The 13,855-nt window shown below is 42.7% G+C and overlaps 2 protein-coding genes across 2 annotated transcripts; both read left to right on the top strand.

The window, feature by feature from the left end:
• Nucleotides 1–6,584: 6,584 nt before the first annotated feature.
• tceanc (transcription elongation factor A N-terminal and central domain containing) lies at nucleotides 6,585–8,347 on the top strand (the record flags this gene model as incomplete). The annotated part of the gene is made up of 2 exons (XM_019890658.1): nucleotides 6,585–6,715; nucleotides 6,949–8,347. Coding segments are annotated over 2 exons (753 nt in total), but the record flags the coding sequence as incomplete, so codon positions are not given.
• Nucleotides 8,348–9,075: 728 nt separating this feature from the next.
• Nucleotides 9,076–11,921, top strand: LOC109528307 (ras-related protein Rab-9A-like). The gene is made up of 2 exons (XM_019890702.1): nucleotides 9,076–9,268; nucleotides 11,072–11,921. Exon 2 carries the CDS (start codon nucleotides 11,081–11,083, stop codon nucleotides 11,723–11,725), a length of 645 nt encoding a protein of 214 aa, XP_019746261.1. The 5' UTR covers nucleotides 9,076–9,268; nucleotides 11,072–11,080; the 3' UTR covers nucleotides 11,726–11,921.
• The last annotated feature ends 1,934 nt before the right edge of the window (nucleotides 11,922–13,855 follow it).

Raw genomic sequence — 13,855 nt, 5'->3', positions numbered from 1 at the left:
AGGAAGCGTGACCTGAGCTTGATAACAGCGGGGGCGGCTATTTCTGACTAACTGCAAGTGCGGCATAGACAAGAAATGTCTGTTGTGTTTCCTGTTGCTTGTTTAGTAGGATGGCAGTATGGGGTTTGGGTGGTTTGCACCTCTGCCTCATAATTCTGATGTTTGGGCTTCAGATCTTGGCCTGTGCACGTAAAGATACCGGTTAACAAATAGCTTCAAGGTGACCATGTTATAATGCTTTGCGCAATGGATGGATGCCAGTGTTTGACCCAGAACAGTCAAACTGTATGCAAACCTTGGACCAAGCCTACAAAAGAATTACAGCTTGAAATATTTCCACATTTTCAAATCACATTTCAGTGTGAATAAGTGACATTTGAGGTATTGTACGTGCCAATAAATAGGTCAAATTTGACTGAAACCAAATGCAATGACAAGAAAAAAAAACACATGACATCATTCTCCTCTTTCTTTTCTTTCATACATTTGCAGTTACATAACACCAGCAGAGCGCTCGTGACCCTCCATGCTGTTTTCACCCGTGGCCACAGCTGCCATGCGTCTCACTGCGCTCACTGTCAGCATACACACGGTGAAACGTGAGGAGCTGCTCGTGTTTAGAAGTGCAGCAAATGCCCCAAAATGGGAATTCACAGCCGATGTGCAAGTTGCAAGGAGCGCGACGTGGCCCTTCTGCCAGGTGCTTCCTCTTGACTTCAGGATCAGGCGTCCAACCATCATCCCGTCCTGTGTCGTCGGTGAGAAAGTGGTATGCCGCATCTCTGTTAAATCCAATAGACTTCAATCTGTGCAAAAAAAGAGAATGATCAGCGTGCTGTCTTCTGATCTTCCCGCTTAGGCTTAATTTTGATCCCATCCACATTTTGATCCTCCATGGAGATGGCTGAAACTGTTCTGTGAGCATCAGGTTCCCTCATTGAACTGTATTTTAAAAAAAATGCTTTTACAAAGTTCGGACTCTTCGCTTTGAAGTACTCACCAATACAGAATACTTTTCAGTTAGCACAAATTCAGGTCATTGTGAAAAAAAGACCTTTTCTTTCGCACACACGAAGATTCGCCGAGGTGCCAAACTGCCACAGTGTATAGTCAAATACAGGTGAGGAGGATTTTTCTTTTTGCCTTCAGTATCAGTGACTAGTATCGGCAGCATTCAGAAGTACCCGCTACCTTGAAATGAGGCTCCTATCAGCACAATATTGAAACAACTGAGAAGGATATTACTGTACTTCTTCTTCTACTACAACTGGAAGGGACTCAGTAAGAAGCTGTATTATTAGTCGTTTTTCATAGCGTATGAAAAATTTGTGCCTGTGAGTACTGTTATATCAGAATCAGAATCATCTTCATTGGCCAAGTATGTAAAACACAGAAGGAATTTGTCTCAGTTTGCAGACGTGCCTACGTGTGTGTTTATTATTGATTAGCCAGACAGTGCAAAGGAGAGGAGGTGATTTGCTTTTTCAGTCTGCTCCTGATGATTTGCCACATGACCAAGATGGAATTTGCAAGGACGCGCATCAACATTAGGAGCGGATGCGATCTCACGTTAAATCTCCCCATCCTGCCGCACCTTTCTTGCATTTTTATTTCTTGTCACTTAACTGCCTTAGCACTCTGACTTGCAGAGTTGGCAATGATGAGTAGCCGGTGACGTAAGTGTGGGACAGTGGTGGGGAACTATGTTGAGTCGATTTGTCAGGTTTCCTTTTTTAATGTTTACCCATCAGTACTTCTATATTTAGTAGTCTTTTTACTGTACCTTTACTTCTAATTAAGTAAAGAGTGTGAATAGTTATGCCACCTCTGGTCTTAAACACGTCGTCTCACATTGCAGGTTCAAGGAATTTGAACTCTGGGACGTCTGGAATTCAAACTTAATCATACCCTCCTGACTACCAGGAAAAAAATGTTGTCCAATCACATTCATTTTGACATTCCCCAATCTATGTGAAGTAATTGGACTCCTCCAAAAGAAATTTTTGAAATCCCACTACATTTTTTAAACAGGCTCAAATACACTTAAAACAACTCAAACAACACTTTAATGTGTTCATAAGAGTCTTATAATTAAAATGCCAACAGCATTTCAAGACAAAATGTGGTCGATAAAAAGTATTACTTTTCCTCTTCCCATAAAAAGTGCTTGCACTGAGGGAAGCCATTTTCTTACTTTTTCTAACCCCTGCAAATTTGGTATCATTGGAAAGCATTGAATGTCCTCTTTAGAGTAACAAAAGGAGTTAATGCGATTGGAGGCACTGGGTGGGAGATATTTAGGTTCACAAATGTCCTCTACTGAGGACAAATTTGAACTACTGGTAGTCAGGAGGATACAGCGGAAATGACCAGAGTGGAAGCGGCTGAAGACACAGAAGGAGATTTGAAACAGGTCACACAACCAAGCTGCAGGTTCAGTGGGGGCAGCCCGACACACTAAACCACCTTCATTGCTGATCAGAAAGGTAAACGCTTAACTGTGTGTGCTCACTGCAGTTTATAACTTCAGGGCATACATTAAACGACTGCGCCGTGTTTGGCTTGAAGTCAATGGCGTCCTCAAATCAGGAAACTCTCCGGCTGCTTTGATGTGGAGTGCATTGACCACTTCATGAAACAGCAAATACACCAATAAATTTAGGAACTGCAGGCATAACATCTGACCTTTTTTTCCATTATCTGTCTTTTACTCTTTGTTTAATTATACAAAACAGAGAAAAATCATCAAAAATATGTTGATTTTTTTTTTTTTTTTACGCCAATTTGACTAGCACTTATATGTTTTCATATGCAGTTTTGTGGCGAAACACAAACTGGGACGTGGGGGGCAGGATTATTGAGAGAACTTTAGATCTGGTTATGTCAATAACTATTTGTATAGGAATAAATTCAACAACTAACAACGCTCCGTCGCTCTGCCACATTTTCACATCTGGCACCATCAGCCAACATCTGGACCGCTCCAACTCAATCTTCAACAGCCACTGGTGCTTGTGGCATGTGTGCGTGTTAAGTTGCTTCCTGGCCGTGGGGCTGTGGCGTGACCATGACAATGTCGAGCCGATCACACCCTCAAAGTGGGAACCAACGAAACACGACAGGAGTGTCAGTCAAAACAGATCAACCTTCAGGGCCGAAATACAGGAAAAAGAGTTCCTTCCGTCATGTGGGATCACACTCAAGGTCATGGTGTCTGTGCCTCGGTGATGAGTGGGCGAGCAGTGACACACACGCACACGCACGCGCACACGCACACAGACACACACACGCACACACACAAACACGCATGTCAAATGACATTAGGCTCAGCTTCAACGTGAACCTCCATTTTGCACTCACTGAAAAGATAATGCTTTCCTCTGTTGAACAGCATCATCAGTGATGATGGCTACCTTTTAGTCATGTGCACTGGGAATGTGTATAAGGTCGCATGTGTGTGTGTGTGTGTGTGTGTGTGTGTGTGTGTGTGTGTGTGTCTTCATGTTGTCTAAATGTTTTCACATCATGAGAGGTTCAAAGATGGCGCCTTTGAGTGGACAGCTTGTTAAAACAGCTCCGCCAGCTTTCTCATCCATTTGCACTCTCCAGCCTTTTTATGTCATTTAATGTTATTTACGTCAACCCGCTATGGACTGCTTTCAACGTTTTTAGCTGTGACATTCTTTGGCGCAAACTACAGCATGTTCACAATAGCCCCATTTTTATCGAGCAAAATACTGTATATCGAAACTGTTGGACTTTTCGCCGCTTTCGTACAACGTGGAGCCAAATGCGGCCTGGAGGAGGTATGGAGAGGAATGAGAGTCTGAGCTAAAGTGTACGAATATGAATCGAGAGAGGAAACCCAATGGAACAGGAGAATCGTTATATATATATTTTTTTTGTGAAAAAAACAAAACAATACAAAAAAGAGTTCTTGCACTTAATGTTGGTTTCTTGTTCAGCAGTTTGTGACATCCTTGAATGGTAATTTTTATGCAAGAGAGCCCTTTGCACTAATCCAGTATGTGGTTATTTTGCTTTTTGCTTCAAACCCTTTGCTGTTGGGTTTATACATGCATTGAAAAATGTATTATCAAAATTGAAATCCATTATTAAGAGGATGTACGGTATTTTGCACGTATGAACGTATTTTGACCATATTTAAAAAAACATTTTTGTCATACAGTCAGTTAGGGAGTGTGTGGTCCAATATCGCCCCCAGTAGCACTGATGAAAAATTGCGGCCCCCTCCAACATTTAAGTTGCCCATCCCTGGTCCGAGCTCCTCAGCACCAGCAATGATCTGCGAACATGAATAATGTATTTAGAAACAAATACATTTGAGAGTCTGTACTTGTTTACTTCTACGTAAGGGAGAGAGTTGAGTCGGAACTTCTACTTTTATGCGAGTCTTTTTTTTTTTGCAATTCTCTCTCTCGCTCTCTCTCTCTCTCTCTCTCTCTCTCTCTCTCTCTCTCTCTCTCTCTCTCTCTCTCTCTCTGTGACTCGTCTGCTCAAGGGGTGGGTACGACACAAACAGGAAATGCTACAGCAGGACTCCAAAAGCAGTCACAACAGTTCAGAGAGCGCCACCTCTTGGAGCCAGACCATTATGGCAGGCCGCATGCTGGTAAAATTCCATTCCCACACAGCAGGAACGCTCAAGGGCCTGCAGTGAAATTATTTGATAAGATCCGAGCAGAATTCCAGTCACCAATAGGGAGGCCGGGTGGAGGTGAGTCTTTGTGCTGCTTTAAGGATGAACGTTTTTCGTCTTGACCTGTGTCCTCACTAAAGGCTGATGGTGGCTCCGCCTTTCATCAGTGACCCTCCACAAACTGCCTTCTTCACATCAACCAGGAGACAGACCTACGAATATTCCTGTGTCTATTAGAGTGCTTGCATTAAGGGAGAACAGTTCTCTATTACTGCAGCCAAAAGCTTCAGTGTGGGTTTTTAAAAGCTCCAGCTTGGAGCATATTTAATGAAGAGACATGCCGCCAGTTTCCCCTCAGGGGCTTTTTCTGCATAAATCCAAAGGCCTTCCTCCTAATATAAAATGTGGACGGTGATGTCATACTTCAAGTTACATAACAGCTCCTCTGATCTTCATTGTATGCGTTACAAAAACATCTGGAGAGAGCATTTCACTCTGGAGCTGATTTAACTAAAAACCTTGATTCACTTATATTGAACATATGGGGTGCATTTTCTGGTGCAATAACGTTGCAAATATTACATATTTACAATCACTATTCTGCATGTTACGATCTGGACTAAACACTGTTCACATTATTTTATCATCCATACATATATACCTCTCAATTTGGAACCATTGCTCAATTGTGACAGCAGAATTTGACATTAAAATTATTTGCATTTCATTATTTTAATGGTTATAGTTTCCCTTTATTAAACACTTGATTAATCCCTGGAGGGGCCACACAATCGCCTCTTTCTGGTTTCTGTTGTGAAAATTAACTATGTCTGAGAGACTCGTATACTTTGTAGTTGCAAAACAAGCATACAGTCTTGTATAAAGTACCCGAAAGCAAACTTTGAGGAAAAGTATCTTAAAATAGATTTGGTCACATCGATTTGACAATTTTATTTGTATTATATTATTTATCCCGACCCGCCCCCGCCCCGGATAAACGGAAGACAATGGATGGATGGATGGATGGAATATTTGAACTGTGTATGGCGTGATTCATCCTTTACAGGCCAGTAGATGACGGTAATTGCCCTTAAAGGCTATTGGCCAATCGAAGTTTAGAGAGGAAGAAGAATCTTAGCTCGTCGACTTCCGTTTCTCGGACGGTCGACAGCACCACCTTGCGGCCAATTTATGCAGCGCTCTTATTTGTATCCAACATGGCTGCAATCATGCGGACATACAGTAACACGTTTTGTTGACTGTGGCTCTATGCGTGAAGGAGTTCAGGTAGTCGCACACACAAACACATCTAAATGCACACAAAATCCTTATTTTTAAAGCACTGACCCACATTTACATCTTATTTGCCAACATTTGTCCTTTGAAATGGTTTTAATAGAATCCCAACAGTCTATTCTCTTAATCTTACTTCCATAATGTTTCTCTTGGATGGAATCTATTCAATTTCAGACTTAATGTGTTACCATGTCAGTCCAATTTGCCCAGGGCCTTCAAAATCAGTATTGATTGCCCATTTAACAACTACAATGGAAGATGAGTCAAGTCAGCCATTGCGGCTCAACACACTGCGGCAACAACTACAAAATAAAGGCATACCTCGGCTTTGATGTCCATGTATTATTTGTTTAAGAGCAGTGATGCACCCGGACTGGCCCAGAAATCTGCCAGGCCTTCTGGAAAATCAGGACATTGTCCTGAAATTCCTGATGAACACCACGCCCTGGTGCAAACTGCAATAACTAGAGGGGAAAAAAATATGCAGCATATACACCTATCAGTTCAGGATTTTCACTGTGTACAAATCAAGTGCTAATGTTCAAATGTATGCAGTTGTGCAAATATGCCCAAGTCCAGGTTTCAGCACACTGAGAAATTGCTCACGGACCCGAACTTATAATGACATACTGACCTTCTCTGTGATCCTAACAGGTGTGACGTCACCGCAGGGGAGCACCTTGAGAAGACGGACATCACCAAAGTTCTCTACAGGCTCCTTGAGAGCAACTCTAATGGAGGTGTAAAGTGGGCAGGATGGTAGAGGCTTCACATGAATAGAATTCCCCAGGGTTGGAAAAGTACTCACTCTCTGTACTTACCAGAAGTACAGATTTATGTGTAAGAAAAAGACTCGAGAAGAAAAACTAAAACCTGTCAGAAAATTAATAGTCATGTGAAGTGCAGATACCTGAAATGTCTACTGCAGTACATTAACAAAGTATTAATATAGTATTAACAAAGTAGTACTTTGTTACTTCCCGCCACTGAATGGCAGGGAACTCGAGTCGTGCTCCTGCAGAGCAAGAGGCCTTTTACTCTTCATTAGCTGGAGAGGATCCCTCGGATGACGCCACCGCCTCTCTGAGATCCAAATGTCTTCAGCTCCTTGTCTCCACCCTCCGCCCTCAACCGCACGACTTGGACAAGGCCACGGAGCTGGCCGCACAGGTTGAGCAGCACATCCACTGCATCCACAAATGCAATCAAGTCAAATACAAAGCCTGTGTGAGAAGTAAAGTAGCCAACTTGAAGAATCCTAAAAACGGACATCTGCACCTGGGCCTGATGAGCGGCTCCCTGACGCCGGAGGCCTTCGCCCGCATGTCAGCGGAAGAGATGGCCTGCGCCGAGCTCCAGCAACTGAGGGCAGAATACTCGTCTCGTGGAGTCAGCGAGCGGCAGCTTCCTCGCAGGGTCGAGGGGACTGAGACGCGGCGGCTCCGCTGCGAGCGCTGCGGCAGTTCAGACTGCAGGGTGACACAGGTGAACCGAGGGGCGCTCTTCCTGCCAGCGTGGGTGCGGCGTGGAAGCCCTGACGACCAGGCGATGACCTTTGTGACATGCAGCAGCTGTGGGCAGCAGTGGTATCACAGCGGATGGGTATGCCTCTGATTTTTGTTGTCGAGCCAGCTTCTTTTACAGATAAACTGTTGTCAACACTTTGTCTGGCCAATCTCATTTTAGTCATGTCCACATGGAATATCAAATCTCAACATGATGGTTATTCTTTGAACGTAGCACAAATCTTGAGGAACTTTGTGTACAGTGCACACCCGTCTTTTCATTTTAAAAATATAATGTGGCTCTTGAGCACAAAACTTCAACACACCCCTTAATTCGAGTTTTCAATTACCCAGTCATTTGCTGGGGGAAGTCAACATCGCCAAAGAAAACCCGAACAAAACCCCACACAACACAGCATGAGTCAAACCTGACAACTCAGAACTGTGAGGCTGATGTCCTAACCACTAGTGCGCCATGCCGCCTGACGTGCACAAATATTTAAAGATGTTTTGAAAAAAATAAAACGCTGGCCGCATCACCATAGCATCTCATGTGATCAGGCATATGACCCTCCGAGGAAATTGCCTAGCATGTGAATCTTTCAAAGTGAAACAGCCTGAGGTCCTGTCAATGTGACATATTCATGAATTCTGTTGTCCTTGTGAGGTTCTTTTTTTTTTTTTTTAACTCTGTGGACTTTAATATCCATCCATCCATTATCAGAGCAGCTTATCCGCACGAGGGTCACGCGGGTCACGGCGAGTCTAGACAGGCAGGTATGAAGGGGCAGCCACAAATCTTGAGGGGGCATTGTGCTCCAGCACTTTTTATCATGGTTTTGTTTGTTGTTGTTGACTGAACAAATAAAGATTTTCAAGAAAACGATTAACTCTTGCTGTTATGTTTTGAGCAATAAAGTATGTCACTACACAAAACACGATGAGCAAGTTTAACAAAGTCCCTTTGCAATTTCCTGTTGTTAGAAACCTGAAACTGGCTCATACTGAAGGGGTGATTGGAAGTTGAGTCTCCACTCGCTCCAGACAGCTATCCCTCACAGCGAGCCAGCAGAAGGCTGATACTCTGAGCAGAGTGAAAAGGGGGCATGAGGCGGTGTTGAGAAACATGACATGAGAAACAATTTTCATAAATGTTACATTTAAGGCGGCAAGCAAGACAGTAAGAAGTGGAGTGCAGGTGAGAGGCATGAGTGAATAAAAATAGATGAAAGAAAAAATATTCTGTGGGGGGGGGGGCACAACATTTATTTGAGGGGGCTAGGCCCCCTCTTGCCCCTGCCTAGACCCAGCCCTGGTCTAGGGAGAGGCTGGGTCTAGGGCTTCAGCACGCCGGGCGTCCTGGCGTGCTGAAGCTTATATCCAAAATTAATCTAGGGACCTGCCCTGCCTAATTTGAATACCTGTATGACCTGGATACATTTGTTTACAACCGACTACTTTTATAGTACTGTACGCATTTTTGTACGAAACCAGAAACGCATTTAACCAAGAAAGAAGTCACTAAAATCAGAAATGCATGAATGATTCTATTTCTCGCCGTATCCACGGTTAGCAAATCTAATGATACTCCACAGCCAATGCGCATGTGAGATGCATACAAAAGGCCTATTTTTCCCCACTGTGTAAAACAATAAAGTGTGGAAACTTGCACATGACGAGTGGAGGCGTGACCCAGATGCGGGGCGCATATGAGCGACCTCGGAGTCGAGACAGGCACCAAACGCCTGGTTGCCGACCTCCCGCACAAGTTCCCCGGTCGGCTGAATGGAGCAAGTCAACGTAGAAGGTAGGGTTCCATTATCGGACATGTCCCACTTCTGACGTTGAGGTGGAATCGCAGCATGAAGACATTTTATCTCAAAAATAAGAATTTAAACCCATTTGCTGATGTCTTTACATGCGACCAAACTTAAAGAAAAAGTAAAATAAAATTTGAAAAATATAATGCGTAGTGATGGGAAGTAAAGAAGTACAAAGTCACTGCTACTATAAGGTAGTAAAAGTACTCCATACTTCACTTCAATTTGTCAGGTAGATTACTTGTTTTATACTTAGTAGGCCTACTTAAGCAAAATCGTCTGTTTAATAATTCTGGTTTCATGTAAATAAGCGAATCTTTGGAATTTTAACCATATGCCTAAGCAACGGGAACGTGTTTAAATTTGTTCAGAAAACAAAAAAAAAATCAAGCCAATGCTAACTGGCACCTAACATGTGGCAAAACATGATGACAACATGATGTTTTTTTCTTCACAGTTATCAACACTATGTAAATTAATAAAAGAGGGAAAATATTTGTGTACAGAAGTGTTTGTTTTTAGCTTAGCAAAAAAAAAAAAAAGTCACGGGTATGCCAGCATTTTCCCCCAAGGACACATGTGACAGCAGCAGTCTGGTGTTTCAAGGTCTGCCGCTCGAGGCTGCTAACTTTCAGCAATAGGATGGCATCTCAAATACATCCATCCACTCACTATCTGAGCTGCTAATCCTCACGAGGGTCGTGGTCATGCTGGAACCCAACCCAACTGTCTTCTGGCTGTAGGTAGGGTACATACGAAACTGGTTGCAAGCCAATCGCAGGTCATATATAGACAAACACGCGTTCACACTCACAGTCACGCCTACGGACAATTTAGAGTGTTACATTAGCCTGCCATGCATATTTTTGTAATGTGGGAGGAAACCGGAGTACCCGGAGAAAACCCACACATTAGCTTTAGCGTTGTTTAAAAACAACATGTGTCTTGTATATAAACGTGTGTGTGTGTGTGTGTGTGTGTGTGTGTGTGTGAGATTCTTTTTATTGTGCGTTTAGTTTTACGGTAAACTCCATCTGCGGTTTAAAGCACGCTCAGGGAGGCCAGAATAACGTCAACATACTTTCACAATGCATGCGCACATTCCACTGTTCAGCACATTAATCGTTTTTCTTCTATGATGTTAATTTTTCAGATTGAGAGAAGCCAAAATCAAAATTGCGATGACATTTTGATGAATTGCCCAGCTCAACTACCCACCCATTTTTATCCATGGTTCAGACCAACTGTTGTTGGGCGTCAGCAGGATTTGGATCCTGAGGCCCTGTCCACAGTCAGTGTTGTTACCACATTTTCTAAGAATGAATGTAAAAATAAATTTACTTCAACCTTAGCCCAAATCGTTCAAAATGAATCTTCTACCCAATCTTCTGGGCCAACTCAGTCGGCAAACATCAACCATCAACACAACCAAATTGTATCAAAAATGGCAACTAGCTTCAGCTCTTCCGCTCGCCCAAATCTAGTCTCGACTCTTGGGTGAATATATAGATGAATGAATACTTTATTGTCATTGCACACTTGTTACAAGGAGATTTTGCAGGAGCCTCCACCCCCAAGTGTATCGTGAAATATAAAAATATAAAAAAAGTATATAAATACATTGCACTCCCCTAGACTTACACACAATCACATACACCCCATAACCCACCTTTCTCCAAATGTGCGGCTACCCAGCCAGTGGGGTAGGAAACCAACAAAGTCTTTTTTTGTCTGTTATTGTTTCGATCGGCATTGGCAACATTTGATAATGTGATCTTTTGCTTCAACAGTGGCTATAAATGCCTGCTGATCGCCTGAAGCCCGGCCACACTCAAGCCATGGACCCCAAGTCACCTCTGTTCAAGGTCATTTTATTGGGCGACGGCGGTGTGGGGAAGTCCTCCCTCATGAACCGCTTTGTTACCAACAAATTTGATTCCCACCTCTTCCACACTATCGGCGTGGAGTTTCTCAACAAGGAACTAGAGGTGGACGGCCAAAGTATCAGCTTGCAGATCTGGGACACGGCAGGCCAGGAGCGCTTCCGGAGCCTGCGCACACCCTTCTACCGCGGCTCCGACTGCTGCCTGCTCACTTTCAGCGTGGATGACGCGCAAAGCTTCCTCAACCTTGGCAACTGGAAAAAAGAGTTCATCTACTATGCTGACCTCAAGGAGCCCAACATGTTCCCCTTTGTTGTGCTGGGCAACAAACTGGATGTGGACAAGCGGCAGGTGTCGAGGGAGGATGCGCAGCAGTGGTGCCGTGACCATGGAGGACTGGCCTACTTTGAGACCAGCGCCAAGGATGCTACTAATGTGGCATCTGCCTTTGAAGAGGCGATTCGTCGAATCCTCACGCTGGACAACCGCGCTGACCACCTCATCTACACCAACATGGTGGACCTGAGTACTCAGAGAGGCTCTGATTCCAGCTGCTGCTGAAGTGGTCTCGACTTTGGGTATCCTATTCCTTCCTCTTCCCTCCTCCCCATCCATAATAGCTGTAGCAAGTTATGAACTATCGAGGTTGGTACCGTCAGAGCCGATCCATTCCTCCATAGGGCCCTGAATAAAATTTGATATTGCGAAAAGACGCACCAATACTGTACGTCTGTACTCATACTCTTAAAAATGCTCATGAATCACCACAAAGAAGGTCATCCAGCGACGGCACCTGCCTGTCTTGAGCAACCATGGTTTCAACTACAATTGAAACCTTAAGTGAATGGACAGAGAACAGTCTTCAACTCTGCTTTGATCATTGAGCTGGGACATTTAAAACAAACACACACACACACACACACACACACACACACACACACACACACACACACACACACACACACACACACACACACATATGTCCAGCAGATAGCAGCATTGGGTCTCTTGGATGAAATCACCGTACATCAAAACAGTGCTTGATGCTCGTGAATATGGCAAGGGTTTGTCATATTTTATATATATCTATATGTATATAGACATATCTATATATAGACACATCTATCTATCTATCTATCTATCTCTCTCTCTCAGAGAGAGAAAGAGAGAGAGAGAGAGAGAGAGAGAGAAAGACAGACAGAGAGAGAGAGAGAGAGATGAATAACATTTAACCATTCTAAAACAGGAGCTCCTATTTAAAAAGGCGTTTGGACTTTAGTTTTCAGGAATGTTTTGAGCGAGAATTAAATTCAGCTCCTATCTATTGTAAATGCTTGTTTATCCATATTTGCTCTGCAGTTGGCAGGGAACCAGTCCAGGGTGTACCCCAGTGTATGCATGACTGTATGTCTATTAATGTGTTTCATCATAAAATTAAGAAAAAAAACACGTCAATATAATGTATGGATGCACATGGAAAGAAGTCATGCGAATTCATGTGAGTCAAATCCATGAACCGATTTAATGCAAGGGTGTGACTTAACGTCAAATTTGCGTGACACATTCATTTGAAAGAATATGAAAGACAAGACAAGAAAGAGGCAGGAGACAACGGTGACACGATAATAAAAATACCGGTTTTACTAGAGAAGGTTACAAAAATCATCACTGTATAGCAGTCATAAAACTATTTCCAACTTAAAATTAAAAGCATAAGGAAACACCTACATAGACTACATTGCCATCAAAGTACAATGGATATTTTTTCTTTTTCTTTTTTATAAAAGGGGCAAAGGGTAGGGGTGCAGAGGAAGTGGGGAAAAACACCGCCTACCAAAGTTGTCATACAATTGACTACACGTCACCTGAAAAAACTGCAAAGACAGTCATGTCTCCTTCATGCAAATAACAAGGAAACAACAACACCCTGACATGAATTGTCTGATTGGAAATTGAAGTTTTCCTTTACATCCACCTGGCGGCAGAGGACGTATATTTATCAAACATAGCACACATGGCCATAAAGTCCTTTTTTTTTTCCAATACAGAATAGACAGCTGCACACGTGGACAATACTGACATGCTTCATTTCATCAATTTGTATTTTTCCGTATTTCTTTTTAGGGTTGACTAAGCATCGCTCATCAATTTTACAGTAAAGCTGATGATTATGAAACAATGTATGAAAATTCCTGACTTGTTTTGTTCAGAGTGTAAACATCCAAAAACAGTCTGTGGTTCATCTGAGAGGCTTAAAGAAAGACAGAATAAAGAGAAAGAAAACACTCTAGTGCACTGACGAGTCACTGTTTTGGCTGCTCATTAAAAAAAAGGAAAAAAAAAGATTGATAATCAATGAGGAATAAGAAGAAAAACTCAGCTGCCTAAAACTCAAAACTGATTCATTCTTTCACATTTTTTTCAGTGTTTATATATCACAAGAACCTCAATCCATCGTGTCATGACTGCACTGTATCCCTCACACAACAAAATTATTGAAGATGTATCTTCTATCTACAACTGTAATATCAAGCGCGGATCTAGTAAACACACAAAGAGAACGTATATGTTTGGAAAGAAATAATAAATAGCATGGACAAAAAAACGGATTGCGTTGTCATTGAGTTGATTTGAATATTTTGGGTTGATAAAAGTATTTACAGCTGGGACTTTTTCTCAAAAGGAAGTCAT

This window comes from Hippocampus comes, unplaced genomic scaffold (assembly GCF_001891065.2).
Source record: "Hippocampus comes isolate QL1 unplaced genomic scaffold, H_comes_QL1_v1.1 scaffold174, whole genome shotgun sequence".
Lineage (NCBI taxonomy): Eukaryota > Metazoa > Chordata > Actinopteri > Syngnathiformes > Syngnathidae > Hippocampus > Hippocampus comes.
The sequence above is the reverse complement of the archived record's forward strand: the minus strand, read 5'-3'. Positions and strand labels throughout refer to the sequence as shown.